At 43.4% G+C, this 26,748-nt stretch overlaps 1 protein-coding gene across 1 annotated transcript in view; it reads right to left on the bottom strand.

Annotated features, from left to right (window-relative positions):
* Positions 1 to 1,888: 1,888 nt before the first annotated feature.
* Efl1 (elongation factor like GTPase 1) overlaps positions 1,889 to 26,748 on the bottom strand; it is a 123,373-nt gene continuing 98,513 nt past the window's right edge. Inside the window, exons 17-20 of the mRNA XM_021194843.2 lie at positions 25,840 to 25,987; positions 17,031 to 18,010; positions 7,241 to 7,425; positions 1,889 to 2,218 (exon numbers count right to left, since the gene is read on the bottom strand). Of these exons, the coding sequence (XP_021050502.1) occupies positions 2,030 to 2,218; positions 7,241 to 7,425; positions 17,031 to 18,010; positions 25,840 to 25,987 (1,502 nt within the window). The 3' untranslated portion in view covers positions 1,889 to 2,029. The remainder of the gene's footprint in view (positions 2,219 to 7,240; positions 7,426 to 17,030; positions 18,011 to 25,839; positions 25,988 to 26,748) is intronic.

Here is a 26,748-nt window from a genome sequence, read left to right as displayed (position 1 = left end):
CTGGCTGAGCACATCCTTGCCTCCTTACCAGGTCCCAATTATGTCTATTCCTATTTTAATAGCTCTGAGGGCCAACTGATTATATGTGCCAACATACAACAGAAGCCACCTTCCCAGCCCTTTCCTCTTCAGTGCTAGACACCCTCCTAGGGTCGCTGAAGAAGGGCACTCACCAAGGCTCCATAAGGCTCCATCCAAAGAGCAGGCCCCTTCTGGCCTCCCAGGAAGAGTGGAGCTGGGAGGGTTTGCCGACTCCTCCCACAGGGAAGTCCCAGAGCCTGGTCCCTCCTAGCCTTCCTCTCCTGTTGCTTATACTTGGGACTAGTGTAGCAAGTCTGGCCTCACGTCTACACCACTGCTTCTGACCCGTGTCTTCTCTTCGGAACTGTCTCTAAGGTCCTCTTACTATTTGGAAGGGGAGGCAGGTTCTGCAGCAACCACGGCAGGCAGGCCAGGAGCAGACCTGCTTTTGTGTTTTCTCAGGCTGGCCTTCCGTGCTGCCACTGAAGACTCTTCACAAACGACTCTGAGAAAGTAGTACTAACAGAACTTCTCCGATGGCCATGCAAGCTTCTTGGTTTGCTTTCAGTGACTTTACAGGTTGGGGCTAGGATCTGGGAATAGTATATGGGTCACACAGTAAGACAGTCTTGCTCTACAGTCACAAAAGGGGAGAGTGTTTTAAGACTGGGGCCCACAAGGGAGTTAATACAGCTGGGGAGGTTAGGTGGCAACTCAGCCCCATCCCTGCTCATGTCCCTCTGTGACAGTGTTGCCCATTAGTGTCCTTCTCTAATAAGGGGAAAGAAAAGCAGCCATCTACCATCCTGAGAGCCCCACTCCTGTGCTCAGTGGAACTGCAGAGGGAGCCCCAAAGCGTTCTGGGTTAGCCTCTCTTACATATATTGATCAAGTGTGGATGACACTGCTGAATGATGGTATCTACATCTGCTATCAGTCATGAGCTAGCTTTTCTTATCATCCCAGTGTTTAAGTAAACCCATACGTGACACTACGTTCCTACCCTAGTTCAAATACCATTATCTGTTAAATTTAAACAGACCGCGAGTTACCTAGGAGTGCTTCTCTAAAGTCTGGGTCAATTAGACCAGCTATGCCAAGGGTCTGAAGATTAAAGATAAAGTGTCCACAACCCCTATTAAGAGTGACACAGATTATTAAGGATACCCATTAAAGGTATTTCAATAATGTTACTTGTGATAATTATATGATAAAAATCCCTCATGTGACTATAACATTATTATGCAGTATCAGAAACTACAGACCTGATTTTGACCACATTTCATTTGTCCCTTGAATGGGAATATCTAAACAACAGGAAAACCATTTACAACACTGGCAGTGGTCCAGGCACGTTGGCTTTTAGCTCTTCGGTGTGTTTAAGAAGGAATGGCAAAGACAAGCACAGAAACTCCTCTCTGTTTTTAATAGAAAGGTCCAGGGCATAATGCTCAAGGACACTAATTTAGGAAGGAGCGGGCACTCTGTAAAGGAGCAGGAACACAGGCTGTCGTGGGCTGTTGTCGCTAGCTAACACTGCAAGTGACTGGCACTTTTGAAGAAGCAGCTGCTCTCTAAGTGTTTTCTCCAAATGACTGAGGACTAAGCCAGTAACTCAGGTGAAGTTCACAGGAGGACAACCTTGGCACGTGACACTAGCCAATGCGAGTCGAGCAGCCACTCAGGTCCTAGAGATGAAGCCCGCCTATGGTGTCTGCCCAGCAGTGCTTAGTACCAAGGGCAGCCTTGACCTCAGCACAAACCTAACTGCTGAGAGTTGTGATAATAACTCTTCATAATGTAATCAACTCTAACTGTGAAACAGAATTAACTAAAGAAACAGTTTGAAAGTATGTTCTCTGATGCCTTTAAAATATATAGGACATGTTTATTACTGAAAGTGAATCCACCCACCAAAGTGAGATTTTCCCGGATTAGACCCTTGATAATACTTGTTAATTCATAAAAAGGAAAGGCCCCACCACCAACAGTAGTGACTTCTTTTTAGCTACTTGTTTTTGCTGAGGGTTCTCTGCTTTTCAGCGTGTTCTACAATCTTTTCTTCCACATAGAGGCCCTTCCGCTTCCGCACGGCATTCATGTACTTCCGGGCCTGGTTCTCGGAATCCGCCTTCTCCCCGAAGTGCAGGTACTCCTCCTCCGTGGTCGGCACCCAGAATGGGTCGCTGGGAATGACCTTGTAAGAGGTGACAGGATGGGCTAGGTGAGGTGGATGTTAAATTTCATCAGTCTTTGGCTAATGAAACAAGTCCAGAAATGAACATTTAATCTTCCTAGGAATGATAATACACAAACATGAAGACTCAAGGGGGCTGTGAAAAATGGTGCCCATTCAACAGTCTTGGAACATGTGTCACTCTGAGTTCTTAGGGAAACACTCCACAAGCATGAACGAAATGGTTCCATCTTTAATGAAAATGAGAAAGCTATCTGACTGATGCCTTCACTAACTTTCCCTTTGTCTCTAATAATGATCAACTTATGCGAACATGGTCTTGCTTATTGTTTTTGTGATAGCTCATGTAGCCCATGATGGATCAGAAATCACTCAGTAGTTGAAGATGACTTCTGACTCTCCTGCCTCTACCTGCTAGGTGCTGTGGTTACCAGTGTGTTACCACGTCTGGTTTATATGTACTGAGGGCTAGTGAAGGCACCCAAGAGAGCTGTTGTCCACACGGACACACACACACATGCATATGAGCACACATACACACACACACATACACATGACACACGCATGCATCCAGTCATACATGTACATACAAGTATGTATACACACACATGTGTGCACATGTGCGTGTACACACACACACACACACACACACACACACACTCATACACAGGACTTTGTGTGTAATGGGTCCTATCATGCTGGGACCTCTGCTAAAGACATCTGAGGTCGGCTCAGTTTTTCTCCTTACATGATTCCAGGGCTGCTGTTTGTATGCACTATATCCCTTGGAAACTCCCTGAGGGTCTAGGCTGTAATATCTCAAGCTGTGTGCTGAGATCTAACCCGAGTAGGGTCTCTGCCTTCACATTCACCACTCCCATACCTGTGTGGTCATCCTGAAGCTACCTGCATCAATATGCCAAAGACACTCCAACACAGGGGAGATGGAGTAAGGGAAGCCCAGCCCACTCTGGCTGTCTAGTTTGGAAGTATAGAAAGGTCTCGCTACACTGTAGAGCAGGAACTGTCATCAGGTTAGATGGAAGGGTCCTTCTTCCTCATTCATTCACACTGAACCTGACTGCCCAGAGCTCACTCCTCAGATCAGTTTTTCCAAATCAAGAGCGCGAGGAGTATACCACCTTTCAGCTAACAGGAGGGTGCCCAAGCGAGCTGCTGCCCACACAGACACACGTGCGTGGAAACACATGCACATGAGCACACACACACACACACACACACACACACACACACACACACACACAGCTCTAGAGGAGAAGGCTTAGGGGTTCCATGTCTTTGGGTCCAGCAGGTGGGAATCACCACACCCAAAATAACCTCTTGGAGCTCTTCTGTCCACCTGCCTCAGCCTCAGGTCTCCCCAGGTCACTTCAGGATGAAGAGGGGTTGGGCTGACACGTGTGCGCAGCACCGTTGGCTGAGAAGGCTTTCTCTGCCGTGTCTGTTATTAGCTCCGTTTCCCCCCTTCTTCAAGCAAGGGTAAAACTTAGAAAGAAATTATGAGATCGCTGACTTCAAAGGTTTCCTCGTGGAAAATGCCTGTAATTTCATTTCCTCTATTTTCTGAAGCACTTTCTCTCAAAAGCTCTTGATTGAAAATTATATGGTATGCCCGAACACAAATGAAAAAAAATACTTGGAGTGAGAAGGCAGATCTCAACAACCATGTTATTTCTAAACCTCGCTGGGGGTGGGGGTACCAGATCAGTGACATTTAATTATGATGCAGTTTTAAAGACTTTCAAAGATTTGAAGCTTTTGGAAATAGGACCACGGCAAGTGGCAAGATAAGGACAGAAAGAAGGCATTACAACCAGGACAGAAGTTTTCTTGACAAAAATTCCCTCTAAAATTATTTATTGTCTTTTTTTTTTTTTAATAACTGTCTGCAGATGCAACAGACACTAGAGTTTTTTACACATTACTAAGTGTGTAAGTTCAACTCAGGCTCAAAAAAAAAAAAAAAAGATTCTGAGACGCAAAGTATAGTAAGCTTACCATGGCTCCTGTGCAAGCGTTTACCTACAGTAAACCTTGCTGTTTTTGCATGTGCCTACTCTCCTGATTCAGATGGGTACATGGCCACATGCGTTTTGGGGGAACAGAGGTACTTCTATAAGAGCTAGCCACACCCCCAAAATCTATCTTAACAATTTAACTCTTTTTGAAAGCAGCTACAGAAACTATCAAGTGAGCTGATAAGGCTATCTTCCAATAACAGACAAGGGGCAGCAGTCTGTGGACTCCTAGTTAAAGACTATATTTCCCAGCTTCCTCAGGTGGGGGCCTTGTTAGATGTGGTTCTGGGTGATGGGATAAGGAGGAAAATCCAAACTTTATTCTAAGGGTTGGATTGGGACTGCTTTTGTAGCCCTAGCCCTTCTGACTGAGATGGAGCTGTGGTGGGTAACAGACCAATGGCTGTGACCATCAAGGAAATCAGGATGAACTGGGTTGTCACAGAGCCATGTGCCAACTCTGTACTGCCTTCTCAGACTGGAAGGAGAAATACCCTCTGCCTGAGTGGCCCACTGTATTTTGGGATGCCGCTGTTAGAGCAGTCTTACCCCTTTTCTCCCTACCGTATTTGCCAACCAGGAAATGAAGGACAACCTTTGTGTGTGTGTGTGTGTGTGTGTGTGTGTGTGTGCGCGCGCGCGCGTGCGCGCGCGTACTGCATGCATATGAATGTGTGGGTGCATGGCTATGAATGTGTTCACGGAAGCCAGAGGAGACTGCCTGGTGTCTTCACTTGGCTGGCTGGTCAGTGAGCCACAACTCGCCTGTCTTATCCTCCCAGTGCCAGGACTGTAGACATCTGCAGCTATACTTGCTTTTTCACATGCGTGCTAGCGATACTAGCGATATGAACTCAAGTTCTCATGTTTGCAGAGCCATGTTTTCACCCCGAGCTTTCTGTCTAGACCCATTCATAAAAATTTAAAGAGACTCAATAAAATCATTTTCAAAGGAAGACTCAGCATACAATTTTTTTCTGGTCAGGTATGGTGGTGTAAACATATAACCTCACTAGCTGAGGAGTGGAGGTAGAAGGATCGGGGATCCAAAACCAGTTGTGGCTGCATAGCCAACCTGAGAAACTTATTCATACCTCACTCCTTTCATGAGCTTTTAAAACGAAAGTAAAATATATGATATATCGCTCATTCAATAACAATGACAGTGTAACAGCTCTGAGGCTTACTTAAGGCTCTGTTTATAGAAAGTCCTAGGCCTTATGTACCCAATACCCTCTGTTAGATCAGAGACACTATAACCCACTTTCCTGTGCCAGTGTTGACCTAGGCCAGCCTTGTGAGCTGGATGACTGTCATCTATGATGTCAGAAGGCTGAGTTCTGACAGCTGCTCTCAGCAAGGGCAGCACCGATGAGACTGGGGCAGCACCTCTCAAGGTCACTACCCAGAAGCAGAGCCATCTTACTCAGTCACAGACAACGTTTAGCTGCACAGCCATGCCACCACACACCGGGCCAGTAGGACCCCAGGACCCCAGCAGACACTTCCTGACCTCTAGGCACTGCCACTTTAAATCTACTTCTCTCTTTTACTGCTTCGTGTTTTATGCAAGAAACCAAACCCAGGCTCAAAAGCTAGAATTTTGGATAAACAGGAAATGGTTAACTCTAAGCTGAGGGTTAACAGTGCTCTAGATGCTTTCGACACAATGAGAAACAAAGATGAAGGCTACTTGGTAAAAAGGCAATGAAGGAAATCATCAGAGCATCATTTAGCATTCAAAAGTGTAAAAATCAAGAGACATTTCACCTGAGAGACTGTAAAACACCACTTATGCCAGCTAACGAGATGCAGCTAAGTGTGAGCATTGTTTGGTTCTATCACGCATCATGGACTGGACTTTCATGGGGAAAGCAGACATCCAGTGCTCTGGACTGGAAACTGCATACACCTATCCAGGTGACAGGGACTGCTGAATTAAAGCAGATGTGCCTGTCCAAAGTCAGGTTCTTCAAAGTCTTATTCCTTACTTTGTTGGTCGCAGATTAAAGAGAAAGGTCTGCCTCAATTATTTTCACTTTTCACTAACCATGTAAATGCAAGCTCTGTGTTTAAAGAATCCCAGAGAAAGAAAGCCATCGAGCTACAGGAAGTGAGAAGTGCAGACAGCAGAAGGAACCCTGGCCAGGAGCAAAGGCCTGCGCTCGGGGCTCGGGGTGGTTGCTCCACATGAGTGATCCCAGAAGAGAAGTCTCGGCAGCAGAGGCAGCATGTCACCCCGAGCCCAGCAGACAGTCACACCCCCAGGAAACACCACCACGGAAGAAGGGAGGGAGCTAGTTACTTAGGTTTCCTACAAATAAGAAAGCACTGCTGTTTTCAGACAGCCTCTCCTCGGCTTCAGGCTTTTTCCTTCCTCAGTTTTCCTGGCCTATGCTCTTCTGACTGAGTGTTCTCTCTGCTAGTTATTGGCTAATTCTCCTTTAAGGGTCTCTTCAGGAAGGCCTACCCCATGCCTCCCACACACTCAGAACACAGTACTCACAACTCCCTTCTCTTCCCTGTAGTGCACCTACTGAGTGTCCCTTTGTGACTGCACAAGGATTTGCTGTGTGTTTGACTCCATGTTGTGGTCAAGGAAAGGCTGTGTGAGCTATGCCCTTCCCCAGAATGGCAGGAGCTTATAAAGACAAACGGCAGCTCTCCCTTCAAGAGTTCTCCCCTCGGATGCTGGAAGAATCTCTCCCCATCCTCCTACCCCCAAGAGAAAAGCGTTTGAGTTTCACATTCAAAAGTTTCACATTCAAAAGTGCTGTCATTTTTCTTTAACTTAATATATGTCTGCAGCAGGAGAAGAATGGACTAAATGCCCTGTAACTTTGATTTACGCTATAGACAGAGTGCATGCTGGGTTGGTGCTATGCGCTGGCTTTCACCAGCTCCTTGCCTGGGCCCCATGCCAGTAACAGCCAACTTCACTTAGCCTCTGCCTGGTTCACGGGAAGGTGGGTCTGCATCTCACCTCCCAGTGGCTGAATACCAGCTGTGGGCTGGCCAGTCCGCTGGTCCTCTTCCTGATTTCATCCGCAAAGCCAAAGCTTTCCGCCACAGGCAGCACTGCCTTGATGATGAACATGTCCGTCCCTTCCTTCATCTCTTCCTGAAGTACTCGACCTTCTCGCTTTGACAGCACAGCATAGACTCGGCCTACAAAAGCAAAACTCCTTAAGTTCACCCACCGATCACAACTTGACCCAAAGCCATAACAATCTGCATGCTTAGTAATGATACCATGAATATTTAGCTGCTAATTAAAAGGACAAAATTAGAAAAAAAAATTGCATATAAAAGATAACAGGAGTCCAAACTGTGGCCCCTCCCCAGTGACAATCCCCACCATGCAGTGTGAGAGGCATGGCCTCTGGAATTACAAGCAGAATTATCTCTGGGCATGAAATCCAATGAGAAGAGTGTGACTGTATAACTATTAAAATGCTTCAGTAACTATGGGCATTCTTAATGCGATGACCAAAATGGTGCTAAGAGAACATTTGAGCTCAGAAACCAAGCAATTGACAATGGCATTTTTATACCAATCAAAACCCATACCTATGTTAGCATTTGCTCCTATTTTTCCTAAACTGACAGTATTTAAGTAGTGTTGAGAACAGGTATTTTATACCCCTGGAGATGAACCATGCTTGGAATCTTTACTGTCTGGTAGCAATCTCTAAGACATCACAAGAGTCATAGCAGCTTCTCCTGCCTGACACTTAAAATTTGTCTTAGGTAAGATTCAGCATTACACTTAGGAGGGACATATCTGCCCCTTGGGCATGGCATCCTGCAGAGATGTCCATGTGTGATCAGGGCATCCTTTCAACTAGTAAGCAGAATGATGGAGGGAAACAGATAAATTAAAAATCAGACAGAAGCCTGAAGAGCTCACTGCAGCTAGCAGACATGCTCATTACAGCCTCACCTTCTACCTGCAGCTCAAAAAAGTGTTGTGATATCTCTCCTCAGTATAAAGGGATGTGTTCTGTGTAGCCACCTCTACACACTCATCTTTGTTTCTTAAGCCAGGAACTGAGGGTTCAGAGCAGCACTGTCTCACATGCTCCTCTCTGCAGATCCCCTCTGCTGGCAGTGACAGGGAAGGAGCAATGGAGACCATGGCAGACAAATGTACCTGCCACATGGCCTTGAGGACTAAAACAAGGACCCTTCTATTAGTCACGGAAGGCACTGTCTCTCTATTGTCTGTTACCATTTCTTTTTCCCTGCCCCACATTTCTGAAGCAGGCAATTTCTAACTTCTTCCTCAAATGCTCTTTGACACACAAGTTCTTTAAGCAGCTCAGGGCTCTACTAAACTGCTTCATGGAGCTGCATGCTAATGTTCATGCTCCAATCCAATGTGCTCCTCAACCTGACTTTCATGGCCTGTCTGCGGCACTGGGGACCTCGGATGGGTGTACATCCTTACACACCTAAGTCCAGGGTTACCATTGCTTATTTCTGTAACTCCTAAAGATGTAAGTTTCTGTGAGTACTTGGGAAGCTTTTTGTCTTCCTTCAAACAAACTCTGTCAGAGAGTCAAGTCAAATGTTGTCTATGGGGTAAGCGGATTTTAGGGGAGATGCCTAAGACGACCTACCCCAGGCTTCTCACCTGCCTTCTAGCCCAGCTTTACAATGCTAACTGCACTCCACAGTGGAGTCGACATCCTTCTAAACTCAAATCCAAGCAAAAAGACAAAGCACTCTCCAGGGATAGATCCTGCCTTGTCAGTAGCATTGGGAATGTCAGCTACAAAATCGTAAAGCAGTAAATTAGAAGGAACATGAAAGTCAGCAAACATTAGCAGATAAGTTAAGTAAATTCAAAATGTATTACCTAAACCTGGCTTGCTCCTGGGCAGACTCATCTATCTTTAAAAGCTAGACAAGTCCTGAGCCTAAAATCTGAAGATCCTCTAAAGTTCTTACTTACCAGTCCTAGATTTACCACATGGGACACGTGTGATCCCTGTTCTATAAGCCAGTCTTTCAGCCACCTGAAGATAGATACCAAGCCTAACTTTTAGTGACAGGCTATGAATTTCCTGTTGTATCCCAGCCGTGTCCTTAAATGAGTCAATATTTACTTATTTACCTGCCTCTGACAATGCAGTATTTTAAGAGCAGTCTGTCAATGCTGAAAAAAAAATCATAACTATTGCTTTGATTAAATAATCTCCATTCTGCTGTTATATAGTTTTTGTTTCTGATACACACACACACACCCCTTATGAAAATACATAGTACATGTGAGCAAGTCATCTTTATTTTATTCTATTCTAAGAAAAATATTTTGTTATTATTGTGTGTGTGTTTATATGTGTCCATGTTGGTGTGCACAAGCCACAGTATTTGCATGGTGGTCAGGGGAAAATTTCCAGGAGAAGGTCCTCACCTTCTGTGTGGTTTAAGGCAGCGTCTCTTTGATGTTTTTCTTCTGTGTACACCTTGGTAGCTGGTTCATGAACCTTTGGGGGTCCTACTGTCTCCACCTCCACTCCCCCTTAGGAGTGCTGGGATACCAGATGTTTATGACACACAACTGGCTTTTGCATTTGCTCTAGGGATTAGAATTTTAGTCCTTAAGCTTGTGGGACAAGCAGTTATATCCACTGAACTATCTTCCTAGAATCACATTCTAAGGAAAAAAAAAAAAACTAAGGTAATTTATGAAAGTGACTGGGAAGCAGTAGGGTAAGAAAGACTAGGTAATCGGGTAAACGAGTTGTGACAAGGGCTAGTGAGGATAAATAGGTGACTGCTGGTTCTCAGGCTGCCAATTTTTCTCCTCCAGGGGCCAGAGCAACAGTTGGGATCAATACTCTTAATTGAAACTGAATGTAATTAATCATACATTTTTGAGCCACTCAATTTTAATTCTACTAGAACTACATCCTACAACAGAGGTCTAGTGATGGATCACCTAGGAAAGGAAAACCCTGCAAGAAAACTTCCCATAGTCACTGGGCTCCCAGGACAGCTGTGCCCAAAGCTTGGAAGCCTTTAGACACCTTCTAACCCTGCCACTGCTGTCAGTGGGGAATCAACATGTGTTTCTGACCCAGGATGCTCACTGTAAATACTTTGTTATTCCTTCACTGGGACAGAAGCATCAGACCAGTCAGTCCTAGTCCTTCCCTTGTTCATGTGACTTCAGATCCGAGTTCTATAGAAGGCACCTCCAGAGAGAAAATTCTTCAGGAAAACAGCAGCAGCAGCTCAACTAGAAGGGTTCTGGGCATGGCTACACTACTGGTGCTTCAGCCTGTCCCTGGCCTGGTTATTTTGAGGAATTCAGCTCCTTTGAATAGAGCCCGCCTTGAGACCACAGTTGTGAGCTTTCCCAGCCAAATGAAGGGCTCACAGCCCAGTGTACATCTGAGGACTTCTACTCCGAGCCACAGCTCCTTCAGCGTAGATTATGTCACCTTAGGCCAACCCATAAATATTCTCTTCAGATTCAAGAACATCTCGAACACCCTGCACTGCTGATGCTGAAGGCTAGAAAGAATCTCTCTCTCCATGTCAGCTCCATGTCTTTACAGCATTACAGATTCACATACGTCTTCTTCTAATATAACAGCTTAATCTACAGTTCCTAAAGATGGGAGACAAAGGCTCGTCTTTCTGATTATAGAAGACAAAGCAGCTGTTCACAGCATATTGTGTTCTATAATAAACAAAGATGAAATAATGAATTTCCAAATTGGGGATGATGGGTCAGTAAATTCTAGCACGTCAAGTTCCCAGGAATTATGCAGAGGTTAAAGTGAAAATTATGAATAAGTGGCCAAATCGAAGCATGCTTTAAAAAGAACAGTAAAAATACTAAATTACTTATACCATAAGGTCACAACTATGCACAGCATGCCAAGGAAAGGGTTAACAATAAATAAATGAATAAATAAATAAAATAAAAGGCCGACTTGCAAGGGAGATTTTTTTCTTTCATCTTATAATTCATTATTGCAGGTAATACATGTGGACAACTCTCAGACACACACAGACACACGGACACTGTGGATGTGTATTAAGTCTTATTTATGAACAAGGCCACATGAAAACTTTCTCTTGCCACAGAGCTACCAGAATGTAAACTCAAGCAAATGCAGGATGGATTGGATCAAGTTGAGCTGAAGCAAGCTGCAGACACAGGGCTTGCAGGCTGCTTGCTACAAACAAGTTCAGTTACAGGGTCAGAAGAAGTTGCACAGCAGGCTGACCTATCCCCAGAAGGTCTTCAGAGTGTCACTGTCAACTACCTACAGATGCAGAAGGGAAAATCCACCCAGAGGTGATACAGAATGGCAGAGTAGCACATACTTAGAGAGAACTAGCTAAGGACCCCAATTAGTTGGGACAGAGTTAACAGTGTTATTTTGTAGGGGTTTAACAGCAGTGTCTGGGCTCAGGGAGGGAGCACTGAACAGTTTCTAAAGTCAATCAGGAATGAGCATTAGCTCAACTGTGTGCCTGTGCAGGCTGCGGCAGCAGATGCTGGCTGGCTGAGCCTGCAGTGACTCAGGCTAACCAGGCCCACTTCAACATCCCATCACTTTGGAAAGACCCACCCTGTTTGCCATTCTACTAATCCTAATTTTGTATAACATGCCACTGTAAAACCAGTGCACTAAACAACTGGATTTTACTCTTTATCCACTTACAATCATTAAACATTGTCTACTTAACTTCTCATCTCCTTTGTCAAGATAAGAATCATGTATGGCTTAAAGATTAACACATGCAGCTCAACAAGACCTTGTCGAAAATGATGACACTGGCTACACACTCAAAGGACTGCAGATGAAGAGGAAAAGAAGGGCTTTAAACGCACAGTGATATTCAGGTGTTTCCAGCTTGTTCCAGTGCATATACTCTAACAATACCAACTCCTACATCTCAAATTAAGCCAATCTTCACAGCTGTGATTAAAATTCTAGCACTGTCAGACAATAAGGTTAAGTATGTTTATAGCTGAGGATAATGCCAGAGAGTAACAGGTCTGAAGAAAGACAAAGACAAACAAGGTAAGCTGTATCTATGTAAACAACAACAATAATAGAGCCATAGATACCTTTAGAAAAGTGGTTTTTGTTTTTGTTTTTTCTCCAAGACAGGGTTTCTCTGTATAGCCCTGGCTGTCCTGGAACTCACTCTGTAGACCAGGCTGGCCTTGAACTCAGAAATCCGCCTGCCTCCCAAGTGCTGGGATTAAAGGTGTGTGCTACCACGCCCGGCAGAAAAGTGGTTTTAAAAGTAAAAAAGGGCATTTTGTTGGGATCTTTTTCCAAGATAATGGAAATGAGTATTTTCCTACAAAATTTCCCACTTTGATCATATATATAATTTAATAATCTGTATAGGAACAATTAAGATGTAAAATTAAAATGTAAAAAGGAAATTCATTTTTGCTAAATAAAAAGGACCTAAAATTGACTCTTAGAAAATTAAAAGGAACAGTCAACAGAGTCTGAAGTCATCTTGGAAGATCTCCAGATACCTGGGCAAGAAGTAAAAAGGCTTTAGAAACAGAGAGTTTCTCTATTTCTGTTTCCAATGGATGTTATGGAGTTTGGAAGAAAAGAAAAAGAAAAAAAAGCACAAAATAAAAAAAGCAAAAAAACAAAAGCAAAGCAAAATCAAAACACATATCGACAGCTGACTTCACCAACGGACCCTGAACTCTTGGCTGTCCAAACCAAAGAGGACCCCCCCCCCCCCTCCACACACACACAGACACAAATGCCAGGAGAAAAACAGGCCTCAGGGGGATGCTCCAGGAACTAGACTTCAAAGCAATTCAGGAGAGGTAAAGGTAAAGATATCCCAAAAAGACTCATGGTGGCGGTGATGGTAGCCAGCTGGTTTTGGGGACCAATGTCTGCTCTAACCAAACCACATACATAGCTGCACATGCAAGGCTTGTCACAGTGGGACTTCCATGCCACTCGGACAAAAGAGAGCCGTACTTCACTCCAAAGAAAGAATAATGCTAACAACGGGACCCAGAAGAGCAGCTGGCTCCGGGAAGCCTTAGGCTGTGTCTGGTAGCCAGGTGAGGTGCTCCAAGTGAAGAGACAAGAACTGGATGACAGCTGGTACCTTGAAGTACTACCCTAGGGAACATGAGTCACCACGGGGCTGGGCGTGGTCTCAGGTGGCCAGTTTGCTGGGGCTTTCGCCTTGGTAACAGGACAGCCGCCTCTGGCTTCAGCGTTATGCTGAAAACTGGTCTTTTCGGGGAAACAAAGGACAAAAGTCAGAAATGGTAGCTTCATGGTGTAGGGGTTGTGTAGAAGAAATCAGCAAGCACCACCTGGAACGCTGAATGCAGGACTGATGGTTTGGGGAGGAAACATACTTCTCTTTTCCTGAGTGACGGTGCAAGGAAGAGCGCCACACACTGTAGGCTGTAGAAAGACCATTTCAACATAGAAAGAGAAAAGAAAAAACAAACAGAAAAACCAACAAGCCACACGGTAACAGATCCTGAGGACAGGGAAAAAGAAAAATGATCAACTCCAGATGATCCTTGTGAGACAAAGAAGTAAGAGCCCGCGTCCACATTCCATGTGGGCAAGTATGCACAGCAGGTGGGGGAGGATGCTAGAGGTGAGAGCCTGCATCCATGTTCCATGTGGATGAGTATGCACAGCGGGTGGGGGAGGATGCTAGAGGTGAGAGCCTGCATCCATGTTCCATGTGGATGAGTATGCACAGAGGGTGGGGGAGGATGCTAGAGGTGAGAGCCTGCATCCATGTTCCATGTGGACGAGTATGCACAGCGGGTGGGGAAGGATGCTAGAGGTGAGAGCCTGCATCCATGTTCCATGTGGGTGAGTATGCACATGGAAGGGAGGATGCTGATTGAAGCAGTGAGTCCAGCATGCTTACATCAGGCCGGGACTACCAAAATAAAAGCACTAACACAGCACAGAGGGGCCTCCCACTGCTTCCAAGCTTCCACACTCCTGGCAACAGCGAGAAAGCACTGCTCTCTACACCTGCGGGACCTACTCTCAGAACGCTGAGAGAAGACCTCCGCTGTTCTCAGACAACTGGTTAAGTTGGTAACCAGAACACTGACATGAAGGACTGCAACCTCACCAGAACACTTTGCTCACTAATAGCTTACTTACGCAGAAAAACAAAACAAAACAACAAAAGTGGGTAAGGAATCCATGTGATAAATTTAAATTTTTGACTATTTTCTCCTTTGCCTAGTTGTATTGCTTATTATATAACATGTAACAAGAGGATTAATTATAAGACTCAGATTGTTGATACATAAATATTAGAGATCATGAGACTACCTAAATTTTGCAGAGTCTTGGCAATCACCCCACAGTCCCCAGCACTGATTCTGGAGAAACAGTGGGAAGAACTGTCTATGAAAACAAAAATAGGGCCAATGAGACTCAATCCTAAAATTCATGAAAAGAATGCTGACCCACGTGAGCGAGAAGTACTTGTGTCCTGGCTGGTCTCCTGGGTGATGGGTTCAGACACTGCTGCTTTATTTAGGAAGGATGCTGATGAAGTGCAGTGTGTCTGAAGGAGCACTGAATGGAAAGGCCACAAACCACAGAAACAGCTGGAGGATCAGGGTAGCTTCCTCCTGAGCAGAAGACTGGGAACCTTACATTTATATACAAACTCACTACAGAGATGAGGCAGTACAGACATGGCTGAAATGAGCAGGAGACTGGCCATGCTTAATAAAGGAAATGGAATTATATGAGCTGCCCACTGCCATTTAGTTTAGAAATAGATGGGGCATACAGATTGCCAAGTAAAGGAGAATGCAGATGAGCTCTCCAGAATGTGAAGATTTCAGTTCATCCCAGTCTCTTTAAGGAGGCTCACAAGGGAAATGCAGACTAAGGTCTAGCAATGGACTAGCCAGGTGACAGGCTATATGAGGTGCAACATTCAGAAAGAGTGGAGGTCACTGTGTGTAGCCCATACTTAAGAGATTTCTATCACAGGACGCACTGCTGTTCAGTAGCCTCTGACTAAATTGACCTAACTTGCTTAATCATGCTGTTTTGAAGTGTTGCTACAGATATTCACTTTATCCTAAAGAACTTTATGATACAAGCCTAAATTTCTTTTAAGAAGAGGAGGAGGAGGATGAAGAGAAGGAGGAGGAAGAGGAAGAAGAAGGAAAAAGAAGAGGAGGAGGAGGAAGAGAAGCAGAAGGAAGAGAGAGGGAAGGAGAGAGACACACACAATCAATCAATGTCAGATCCTTCTTGTGGGAACTAACCAGTGAAGCATACTTACTTACAACATAGTTGACTGTGCACTGACTCAAAGGCCCTTCCAGCCAGAGCAGAGACAATAAATAAACTCGGCCTACGGTTAACTTTTATCCTTTATATTCTCTTCACCACTACACTTCTGAGATTCCTCCGGACAAGGATATCTACTCTGTCAGGACACTTTGAGGAATGGTGTTTGTGTTCTAACCTGAATTTTCACAACTTGCAAAGACTTAGTTTCCTTGACCCCTCCCCATTTAATAAAAGAAATAAGCCTCAGTGAGATAGGACAGAACAGCAGGAGGCCACCCTGAACGCGACTCCATGTGCCCGGAGGTCCCCAGAGGCCACCCTGAACGTGACTCCAAGTGCCCGGAGGTCCCCAGCACTGCTTCCTTTACAGGAAGGGGAACCAGCCAGTGATCTGATGTGACAGCTGGCAGCTAAAGGGTCTGAGGAAGCCTAAGTGATTCTTCCTCAGGACTGAGAATTTACAATGTGTCCTTTGTGCTGTGAGGACAAGAATGGTGGCCACCATTAGGGTGGCCCGGTTACCAGGCTGAAGCACTGATTCACCTGGGACAAAAGTGCTGCCAAACTGAGATTATATCCTGACAGGCCAGACCTTTCATCATAAAACTGCTAAGAAGGAAAAATAAGGAGAATATTTCATTCATAAAGGCCTAAAAAAATGTTCAGGAATAAATTTAACCAAGAAAGTGAAAGACTTCTATAAAAAAAAAATGCTGATAAAAGAAAGTAAAGGAGACAAGCAGATGGTGGAAAGCCCTTGCATCCCCCGGGCTGGCAAAATAATACTGTAAAGACGGTATTCAACCAAAGTAGTCTAGAGATTCAATGCAACACCCGTCAGGATCCCAATGATGTTCCTACACAACCGCACAAAGCAATCCTGAAATGTGTATGGAAATACAAAAGACCACAGAAAGCCAAAGTGACCCATTTGGGGCCTGCACACTCCATGGTATCTAACTATAGAGAGACATGGTGACAAAGATAGATGACAGCAGGCACAGAATCTCACGTGTAGACCAAAGGAATATAAAACAAGTCTCAGAGATAAACGTGACACTGCTAAGGACATCTACATTTTGATAAAAGGACCAAAACCATGAACTGGTAAAAGGACAGCTTACTCAATAAATGATACTGGCAAAACTGAATATCCTACTGTAGAAGAATGAAATTAGTTCTATATCTTCCACCCTACATACACAAATCAATTCAAACTTAATCAAAGATCTTAGCTTAAAGAATAAAAAAGATACATTTGCTGCAAAAGAAAAGACCTTTAGTAGCCATGTATTTTCCGTCTTGAGAATTTAAGATACAGGTCTCTGGCTTTCAAAAAACTCTTAATTAGTAAATTAGATGTTCTAGCTTCAACAAAATACTAAGTGGGTTTAAGATACAGGAGACCTTACTGCTCAGGGCACCTCTCTGTCTTCATCCTTCCCTCCTTACCGAGGACATCACTGGTGGCCATGATGTCACATGTGTACATAGCTGCCATCAGGCGTTGAGGTTTCACCTGCAGAGCGTAGCGGCAGGCTTCTTTCATGGTAGCAATTAGCTGCCCGGAGAAGGGTCCATAGCAGTCAATGACTGGAGAGTCTCCTTTGTGGGAAGTCTCTTCAAAGGGCTCTGAGCAGACATCTTGTTGCTCTTGGTTTTCATCTCCAACGTGACAGGTTTTACCTTCGCCCTGTCCCTCTCCTGCCAGATCACACTGACCTTGGTTCTGTTTATCACTTGCTCCTTGTTCTGCACATTTATTTAGCTCCCACTTTTCTAGAACAAAACAGACACCCATGAGTGGCTCCTCACACATGGGGCCAGAGAGGGTCGCAAGCTGGAAGCCACTCACAATGCTATTGCCAAAGTCTCGGAATCTGCTGGTCTCTTTTGATTCTCTGTCAGCTGGGCCAGACCATACTGAGCTCTGGAAATCTTCACTTCTACTGACTAGGATGTTGGGCCCACATTTTCTTGGGCCAAATGACCAGATCTGGTCAACAGTGTTCCTCCATTTCCTCCCTGTCAGGTGTTTCTCTAGTTTTCCTTTGAATTCCCAGATTTTCTCTTGGGTCTTCTGATGAATGGCCTGGGTATTTCTACCCTCATTCAAGGAGGATGTCAAAAGCTCCATGGAACGAATCAAGTCACTGTTTTCTTCCAGAATCCTAGTGACTTCTTCTGGAAGCGGTATGGCACGGACGCTGAGTGTGGCCAGTTTGTTGGGGGTCAGTATGGTGATAAGCCCATCGGAGTCCACGTGGATCCCCTCGGGGATTTTGCTTTGTTCTTCTTTTGCTTGGTGTATGACAGCAACTTTTTGCTGCTTGCCTATTTCTTCATTGACCATGTCAACTTTGGGAGGTTTTGTGATTGTTTCTCTGAATGGAATAATGGGTTCAGATACACTGATGTGGATCTTTGCAAACCTACGAGAGCAAGAGAAATAGCAGCTGGTTAGAATCTTAGTCCCGCATCACAACAGAGATAACAGGAAACACAGAAACGTAAACATCATTTCTGTGAGGCCTGTCCTTTACATTCTGTCTCAGTTCACACGGTGCTCTCAATAGACTGAGAGACAGCCTCGGATGGGAACGGGCCTCCGCGGAGCTCTAGGCTTGTGCGGCATGTTGCTGCCTTGTTCTTTCTCAAGACAACTAAACCATCTATTTAAGGAAGATTGTTTTGAGTGGGAAACAAATATTGTAATAGGATCTGACACATGACTCCTTTAAAATCCAATTTGCCAGACCTGAGTCTGGAGAAGAACCCAGTGATTATCCCTCTGAAGAGACAGTCAGAGACTCACGCCAGTCAGAGCTGCATGACACGTTCTGTATTGACAAAGAGGCTCATATGAAGCTAGAACAACCCAGGACTGTCTAGACTAGCATGTCACCATGAACCTTCTGTAGTGACAGGAAGTTCTCTACCTTCTCTTGATGACTGAGCACTGGAAATGTGGCTAGTGCAACAGAAGAAAAAGATTTTAATTTTATTTAAATGTAAATATCCACACGATGGCTGAACATTGGAAATATGACTAGTGTTGTTGGTTTTTTGACCAATATTGTTTATACACTTCATATGGTCCCACACCTTCCCTCAGTGTCTACAGTACTGTATAGCACAGGGCTTGAGCCCTAATTTGGCACAAAGTTCAGAAAGTTCCCCTTCCACACAGTACTGGATTTAGTTTCTTTCTTGTCGGCTGTAAGCTCAGCCAGGGCAGAGACTGGCAGAGACTGACTCTGCTGCTGCCGCCGAGGAACCGGGTAATCTTTCTTTCTGTCTTATTTTCTGTTTATGCCATTGTCAAATCACACTGAACCTTTGGTGGTCTATATCTTTGTGTATGTGCACTTGTGCATGTGCAAGTACATTATACTGATTTTTGGACTCTCAAAATGGTATCTTCCCTGGGAAATTTATTCCCTAAGGAAACTGAGTGCTGACAATTCATCCTAGGCTTCTTTCTGTTTTTAATATTTTGCAGATATGGCCCAAGTACTTTATTTTATGCCTTTTGGTAAATTTGAAAACTCAATAGAGTTTTGTTTTCTTTTTTAAACAAATGAAAATAGTACCTAAATGGATTCTTAGCATATAGAACCTTAAACAAATAATGTGCAGAAGAAAAAAAAGAATGATAGCAGCTTACTTCCACGGAGAGCCATGGCTCTACCAGTAAGGTTTTCTTCTTTCAAGGATTAGCTTACTTCAAGTCTACATGTCTGCTCCAGGATGCACACAATGGATGAATGACTACCTGGCGCTGTACCAATTAAAAATCACTTTGATATTCAAACTTGAGAGTATATACAGATGAAGCTGCAGTTCAATCTCACCCAATAATTCAGATGGGAAGAGATAACATAACGGTGAAAAGCATTAAGAATACACACGTGTGTATGTTTTGCTTTGTGGTGGTCATTTGCTACACTGAGCTGTTATGCCGAAAGCTTTACAAATGTGCTATCTCCTCAACAGACACTAATACGATCCTCACTGTGTAGAGGAGAGGACCAGGTAAGCATACATATTGTCCAAGAGGCTGGAGAGCAGAGGATCTAGGATCTAAATCTTGCTCTGGCTTTAGTGTTTGTGCTCCTCACCATCACACTGCAGTGAAAAGTTGGGTTTCACTGCACACATTACACTGCAGTGAAAAGTTGGGTTTCACTGCACACATTACACTGCAGTGAAAAGTTGGGTTTCATTGCACACATTACACTGCAGTGAAAAGCATGAAACCACATGAATCATGTGCTTTAACAGCATGATAAACAAAAAATCACAATGCTAATTGATTTTTATCATAGGTCATGTAAACTTAATTTGTATGAAGTCAATATAATTAAAATTATAATATAAAACAATATGTGCTAAAAATATCAAGTGCTCTATATAATCATTATTTAAAATGCCAAACTGGCATTCAATGCTTATTCTTTGTTTTTAAGAAAAGTGTTTAGATAGAATAAAAGTTGCCACTAACTGGCCCCAATAGCCAATCCAGTCTTCCCGTAAGCATGATTCTCCTCACTTCCCAGTCTGAGGGTCTCTTTGCTACTATATCAATCCTAGCGAGCCACTCTTGCCGTTAGAGGCTCAGGCGGGAGGGACTGAGGGACATGTGGGTCTGAACACCCCATCCTATCAGTTGGCACCTGGCTGGGCACAAGTGTGACTCCTTTTTTATGCATAGTTAGGGGCTACTGAAATAGCACTATTGAAAACCCAAACTATTCCTTATTTCATGCAGTTAGAAATACAAAGCCAGATTCACGTTAGAGTTCCTTGACTTCTTAAAAGTATTTACTGGAATTTACAATTTCATGTGGCTAGGTGACAATTGGCCTGCACTTTGGCAAACAAACAAACAAACAAACAACAAAACCCCATGGGTCATGATAGAATTCCCTGTTTTTAGAATTCTTGTAGGTATTGTAAAGTGACTTATTTCTGTTTAGGTTCAACAAACGCGTCAGGTAAAGAGGAAGATAAGGCGAATGCCTTGTAGCAGAGAAAACTTCAAACGGCCTAAGAGTTAAATCTGTCAGTTAATTGTTGGAGGGTGGGTGAGTCAGAAGAGAATGAAATTACCAAAAGAGAAAACAAAACAAAACAAAACTGTGTCTTCCAGCCTTATCTCAGATAAGTCTCTAAGGCTGTGCTGGACATAAATCTAAATGTGCCTTTGTTTAACTATACTGTTAATTTTTTTTTTTTACTTTGCAGGTTTAAAAAAGTTCTTATTTTTTATTTATATGCATGTATGTATACTGTATGAGCTTATGTGCATCATGGATGTGAAGGTGACCACAGAGACCAGAGAGTACAGGATTCCTGGAGCTGTGGGCTGCCTAAGGTGGATGCTAGGACTGGAATCTGGGTCCTTTGCAAGAGCAGTAACTGTTGAGCCATCTCTCCAGTAAGCATAAGGGCCTGAGTTTGATCCCCAGAGCCCATGTGAAAAAACCAGTGTGCTGGTTTGTGCCGGCAGTCTCCGGGCTGAGGTGAAGAGACAGCCGGGCTCTGGGGCTCACTGGATAGTAAGCCTAGTTTAGCTGGGTTGCTCAGTATCTGAGGAATGACCTCCACCAAGGCCTCTACACATACCTACGAGCATATGTACATACATCTCCTGACCCAAATATGCATGCAAGACAATAACAAAGAAGCACAGACACTAAACAAATAAATAGGAACAGCACAGGAGTGGGAAAATAGTTTTAAAATTATAGAGAATATTGGCTTAGGTACTTTAAGGAAGCCAACTACAAAGCTATTAAAACTGAGAAAATACATCCATACCATTGTTACCTTTATTATAAAGTAACAATAAAAGCTATGCACTACTTTGAATGTCTGAGGTTCCAAGAAGTCTGCTATAGAAATTGCTCAAACAATTAAAGTCATTTTATGCTGTGGAGAGAAGTGTGCAGTTGCCAAATCTATGAGGTACCAAGAGCAGAAGCTTTGTAAATCATGGCAATGCAGAGCCTGTTGTTACTTATTTATAAGTAGATAGATGACAGACAGACAGACAGACAGACAAGTGCAGTAGGCTTCTATATAGCTGTGATGGTGCTTCATGTGGATTCTTGCTCCGTCTGCTCTGTATCTAAGATCTCCAAGCTGAGAACTCTGACAGCTCTTCTGGCTTGGAGACAACAGTGGACACTTCATCTCTCCCTCTTCTGTATACAAACCACGAATGGGTGACAAAGTTGAAATACGAGGCATGCCCCATGACAACTAAAACGTCCTAGAAGGCCATAGACGTTCTTAATATAACTGTAAGATGTAGCAATCACAAAGATGAGTACACAAAGAATCAACTGATCTGCAATCATTTAGGTCAAAGTGAATACCCATCTCAGGCAACCATAACTTTCTATTATAATATGCCCCCCATTTTGTTTTTCCTATTTAAATACAAACACCTAAACTATGCAGTTTAGTTGTGTGTATACGAGTATACACATGTGTGCATGTAGACACTAAAGATCAACTATGGTCTCTTCCTCAATCAGTCTCTACCTTAATTAGTGACAACTTATGGTGGTGGATTCCTATAGCTCCAGATACTTAGGAGGCTGAGGGACAATCACTGGAGCTCGAGAGTTTCAGGCCATCCCAGGCCATGCAGTGAGAACCTATCCTAGAACAAGAACATCATCAAGAGCACTCATCCTTGCCAGACATTTGCCCAGCTTTGTTACAGACAGAGATTTAGAAATGGAAGATCTGCCAAGCTGAGGGAAGTGGCTGTTTTCTTAGGACACAACACACACCAGATTCCAATAGTGTACCAATTCCTACTCCCACTAGCTGTGTGGCCAGTGTATCGCTCTGCAGCTCCTCCACCACTTGAGAATGTCTTGGGATACATAGTGATATCTTACCTGTGTGTGTGCACACATAAGCAGGCCAGGGTACAACTTTGGCCGTTGTGCCTCAGAGGCCACTTTCCTTGTTTTTGAGGCAGGATCTCTCACTTGTCTGGTATTCACCAAGTAGTTTAGGCTATCTGGTCAGCAAGTGCCAGAGATCAGCCTGTAGCCACCATCCCAACAATGGGATTTCAAGCGAGTGCCAACATTCTGGCTCGCTAATATTGGTCAAGGATTAAATTCAGGTCTTCAGGTTTACAAGGCAAAGACTTTACCAACCACGATCATACATTTAGAATGCCCCTTTGCCTTTAGATTCCTGTTGTGGTGTGCGTGTTAGTGTTGATAACACTTCCTTTTGGGTTGTCAGGTATTTTTAGGCATTGTTTAGACATAAGGGCATAAGTCTCACACACTGCAGGTATTACAAAGGCTAGAGCACACTGGTTCATGCTTTCTTACTCTATAGGCTTGTTGAGGATGAACTAAATCCTCACTGTCATTTGTCTTTAAAATCCAATTTTCTTACCCACTTCTTATACATATTCCCATACCTCACAGTATCTTCTAGACTAGACAGTTTTCAGTCTTTACACTTTAACCTACAACCTACTTCACACACTCTTCCAAGTAGGATATGAAATAAGACCCACTTCTCCCATTCCCCCACCTCCACTCTCACACACAGATATCAAACTGGGTAGCAGTGTTTACTGGAGAATCTGTCCTTTCCTCCTTGCTCTGCCCTGCAACCCGTTTTTGGAGTCTCTATTCCACTCCATCACTTCTGTGGTCAGCATCCCAGTCTTACTGCTGCTTTAAAGAAAGACTGATTCCCAATCTTGTGGCACAGTGACAACAACCAGCTAGGGGTTCTTTGGTTATTATTGGCTCTTTTGTGAAAATTTGCACACAGGTTTTCAAATCAGCTTGAAAAGACTTATACACATGGGGATAGGGGAAAGGATACACTGGACACATCCTTCAAGGACATGACCCAGGTGACATATTCCTCAATCAAACCCCACCTAATAGGCTATTAAGTATAATTCCTTCTCATGACTCTTGGTCCCCAAATAAGCCCTTACTTATCACAGGGCACTGGGCTACTGTAGAAGCCAATGGCCCTTTGCCAACACCACTTGGTTCTGCTTCTTGGAGTTCAAAAGCAGTACTGGTCAGAGCCACAAACCACTGCCCGACTAAGCCGCTGCACCTGCCCACCGTCCCCACCAGTACTGCACTGAGCCTAGCTGACTTCTCTGCTGACCACCTTTACATATCCTTTCTTCTGGGATCCAGGGGACCTCTGAGTTCTGACAGGAAACACTGGGCCTGCTGTTTTTCCTCTATCACAAGAGGCTACATGAAGGGGATTATTTTGTTTGTCTTGAGGGAGTGGGTGGTAAGCAGTACTTTCAGTTAAGGACTACTTCAGAATTTAAATGGCATTGCCAGGCACTACCCCAGACACTATCTTCCCTAAGAGGTTGAGGCAGGAGGATTGTGATTTCAAGGTCAATCTGTGCTCTATACAGGGAAACTCTACGTTTTTTTTTTTAAAGGAGAGTACTTTCATGATATTTTAATAAAGCAGTATATACTTTTAAAAAAGATTTGTTACAGTTCTCACTGCCTTTATTCAATGTAACTATAAATTATGATTCGTTTTGGATATCAAAATTTTCTAGGAACATTTACATGGAGTAGTTCCCAAAATAAAAATATATTTACATTTTTTGAAATTACTTAATACCATGTTAATGGTACATTTCTAGAAAGCCAATTTCTTTTATTAAACGTATTTGGAATTTTCCCTCCAGAGGTTAAAAAGCATCCATAGTGAAAATTATGAGGTGAAAACACTAAGCAAAGGTATCAAAATAGAGCTATTAAAACAAGTTTTGAGTTTAAGGAGAAAATATTAAAAAAAATAATTTAAATTATCAAGGGCAAATTTTTAAGGAAGCTAGCAACCTGAGATTATTTCATGTGAATTTAGTAAGAAACTGGGAGACTGGGGTCCTACCAGCCTGAGTGCACCTGATCTACTATAATCTCAGAAGATAAGCAGGGTAGGCCCTGGTCAGCACTTGGATGGGAGGAACCCTCTGGAACTGTCTTATTTATATCTCATGATTTACCCAAACGGAACTTGAGAAAATGGAGACAAGAGATGGAAATCTTAGAGTTTTGTGTGGATCACAGCTACATAAACAGGGGAAAGGAAAAAGCCACAGTAGCATTCTCCAGTGAGGAGGGGGATCCTGCCGCGTCCTAGAAGACACCATTGCACACTGCTGCACAGTCCACATTATCTGCTGTGGCTGCCGCACTATCCAGTCTATGGGGTCACTGTGCAGGTGAAGTGACAAACATAGGGACCATGTGCTATATTTAGCAGCATATGATTAGGATAACCACTTATTATCTAGGCTATCATTATTACCTTCCCAGAAAATTTAAAAAGAAAAGTTACTGCAAGAAAATTCTCATTGTTTTCATTAGCAAAGATATGAATGTATAAATATTATGACAAATATCTTTTGTCTTCTAGATTGTGATGTTGTAAGGTTTACAAAAGTGTGAGCAGGCACTTTCCAACACTATTGGTAGTTACAGTAGTTAGGGCACTTGCTTCGTGAGTTAGCAGTAACAGCTGTAGAAGCCTGTCATGCAAATGAGCAGAGTCAGCACACACAGCTGTACATCCGTCCATACCTACAGGAACAAATGTGTGTGCACACACAGCTGTACATCCGTCCATACCTACTGGAACAAATGTGTGTGCACACACAGCTGTACATCCGTCCATACCTACAGGACCAAGGGTGTATGGGCCTGAGTGCTCAAAACTCTTATTTCCGCATATAACCCCATAATCCTTACTGTTCTATACTTTCCGGATTTTTGAAAGAAACATACATTATCAACAAAACAAAGAAGAAAAACATTACTTATAAAGTGATCTGGTATGCTCAGATATAATGACTTACATATGACCTTCATAAAGAAATTTCTAGAAGGTTTACATTGTCCTAATCATAGTCTGTATTTATAAGATTTTTGTTGCTTTGATATGTGCTGTGTGGATGCTTAACATTGACATATATATTTTAAAAATGTTTTATGACTTAAGCTAAAACACGAAATTATTCAAATATATGAAATTCATGTCAGTTTCCAGTTATTAAAATTTAAATTTATGACCCAATAGCAGTTTTATGTCTGAATTGAGGGCACTGCATTTCTCTTCCAAAATAAACCACAGTCTTAGTTGACCTGTTTGGGAAACATTAAAACATCTCACTGATTTTAGAGTTATCATTTCTCCATCTCTAGCATTTTAATCTGACCTTTCTCGTAAGTCATCCAAACATCGCTGAAGGTGGACCTCCCCGGCTGTGACCAAAACATGCTCTCCTGTTTCCTGAATGAAAACCTGGACACAGGGATCAGCCTGGTTTAGCAGCTTCATTCCTTTCACAAGCTGAGGCATTTCACCTAGATGACAAAATAAAACAAAATAACAATGGTAGACGAACCAACATGACCTCTGCTGGGGGCATTACAATAAAATAAGTGCTTAGGTCCCATTGGTGTGAAGAACCCACCCTCTTATAGCTGACTTCTACAGTCAGCCAGGACGGGGCCCACAGAGGCTTATCATTAGGATGCCAAGGCTGATTTACATCTCTTCATCAAATTCTTAGCAGATAAAAACTACCATCACCATGCCTGTGAATTCACTTCCGTCTTACTAGTAACATATATACTGTAGATCTAGAAATACAGCAACACTTCTTCAAATAGTATATAAAATTAGCAGATACACAAATCATTTATGATACCTGAAAAAGTATTAGAACTTATATTAAATTAATAATTTATAAGACAGGCTTGGTGGCACAGACTTGCAATCCCAGATACTCAGGGGCCTAAGGCAGGAGAATCTCAAGGTTTGCTTGGGCTACAGAATAAATTCCAGGCTAACCTGAACAATTTAGTGAGATTCTGTCTCAAAATAAAAGTAGTGACAGGGTTTGTTAGAGGTGTATTTTGCTGGCAGAGTGCCTGTCTACTGAGCTGGACTCCCAGCACTGCAAGAAACAAAACAGAGCAAGACAAACCGACTTGTGAGAACACTTGACAGAAGTGTGGGGCTCAGGACCCTCAGTCACTAGCTACCACACCCTCTGTGCTCCCTTCCTTGCAAGTGCCTGGTATAGAACTACTTCAACCCAACAGCAGGGGGAGGGGAGGGG

Source organism: Mus pahari, chromosome 1, assembly GCF_900095145.1.
Source record: "Mus pahari chromosome 1, PAHARI_EIJ_v1.1, whole genome shotgun sequence".
Taxonomy (NCBI): domain Eukaryota; kingdom Metazoa; phylum Chordata; class Mammalia; order Rodentia; family Muridae; genus Mus; species Mus pahari.
This window is presented reverse-complemented; position numbering and strand designations above follow the sequence as displayed.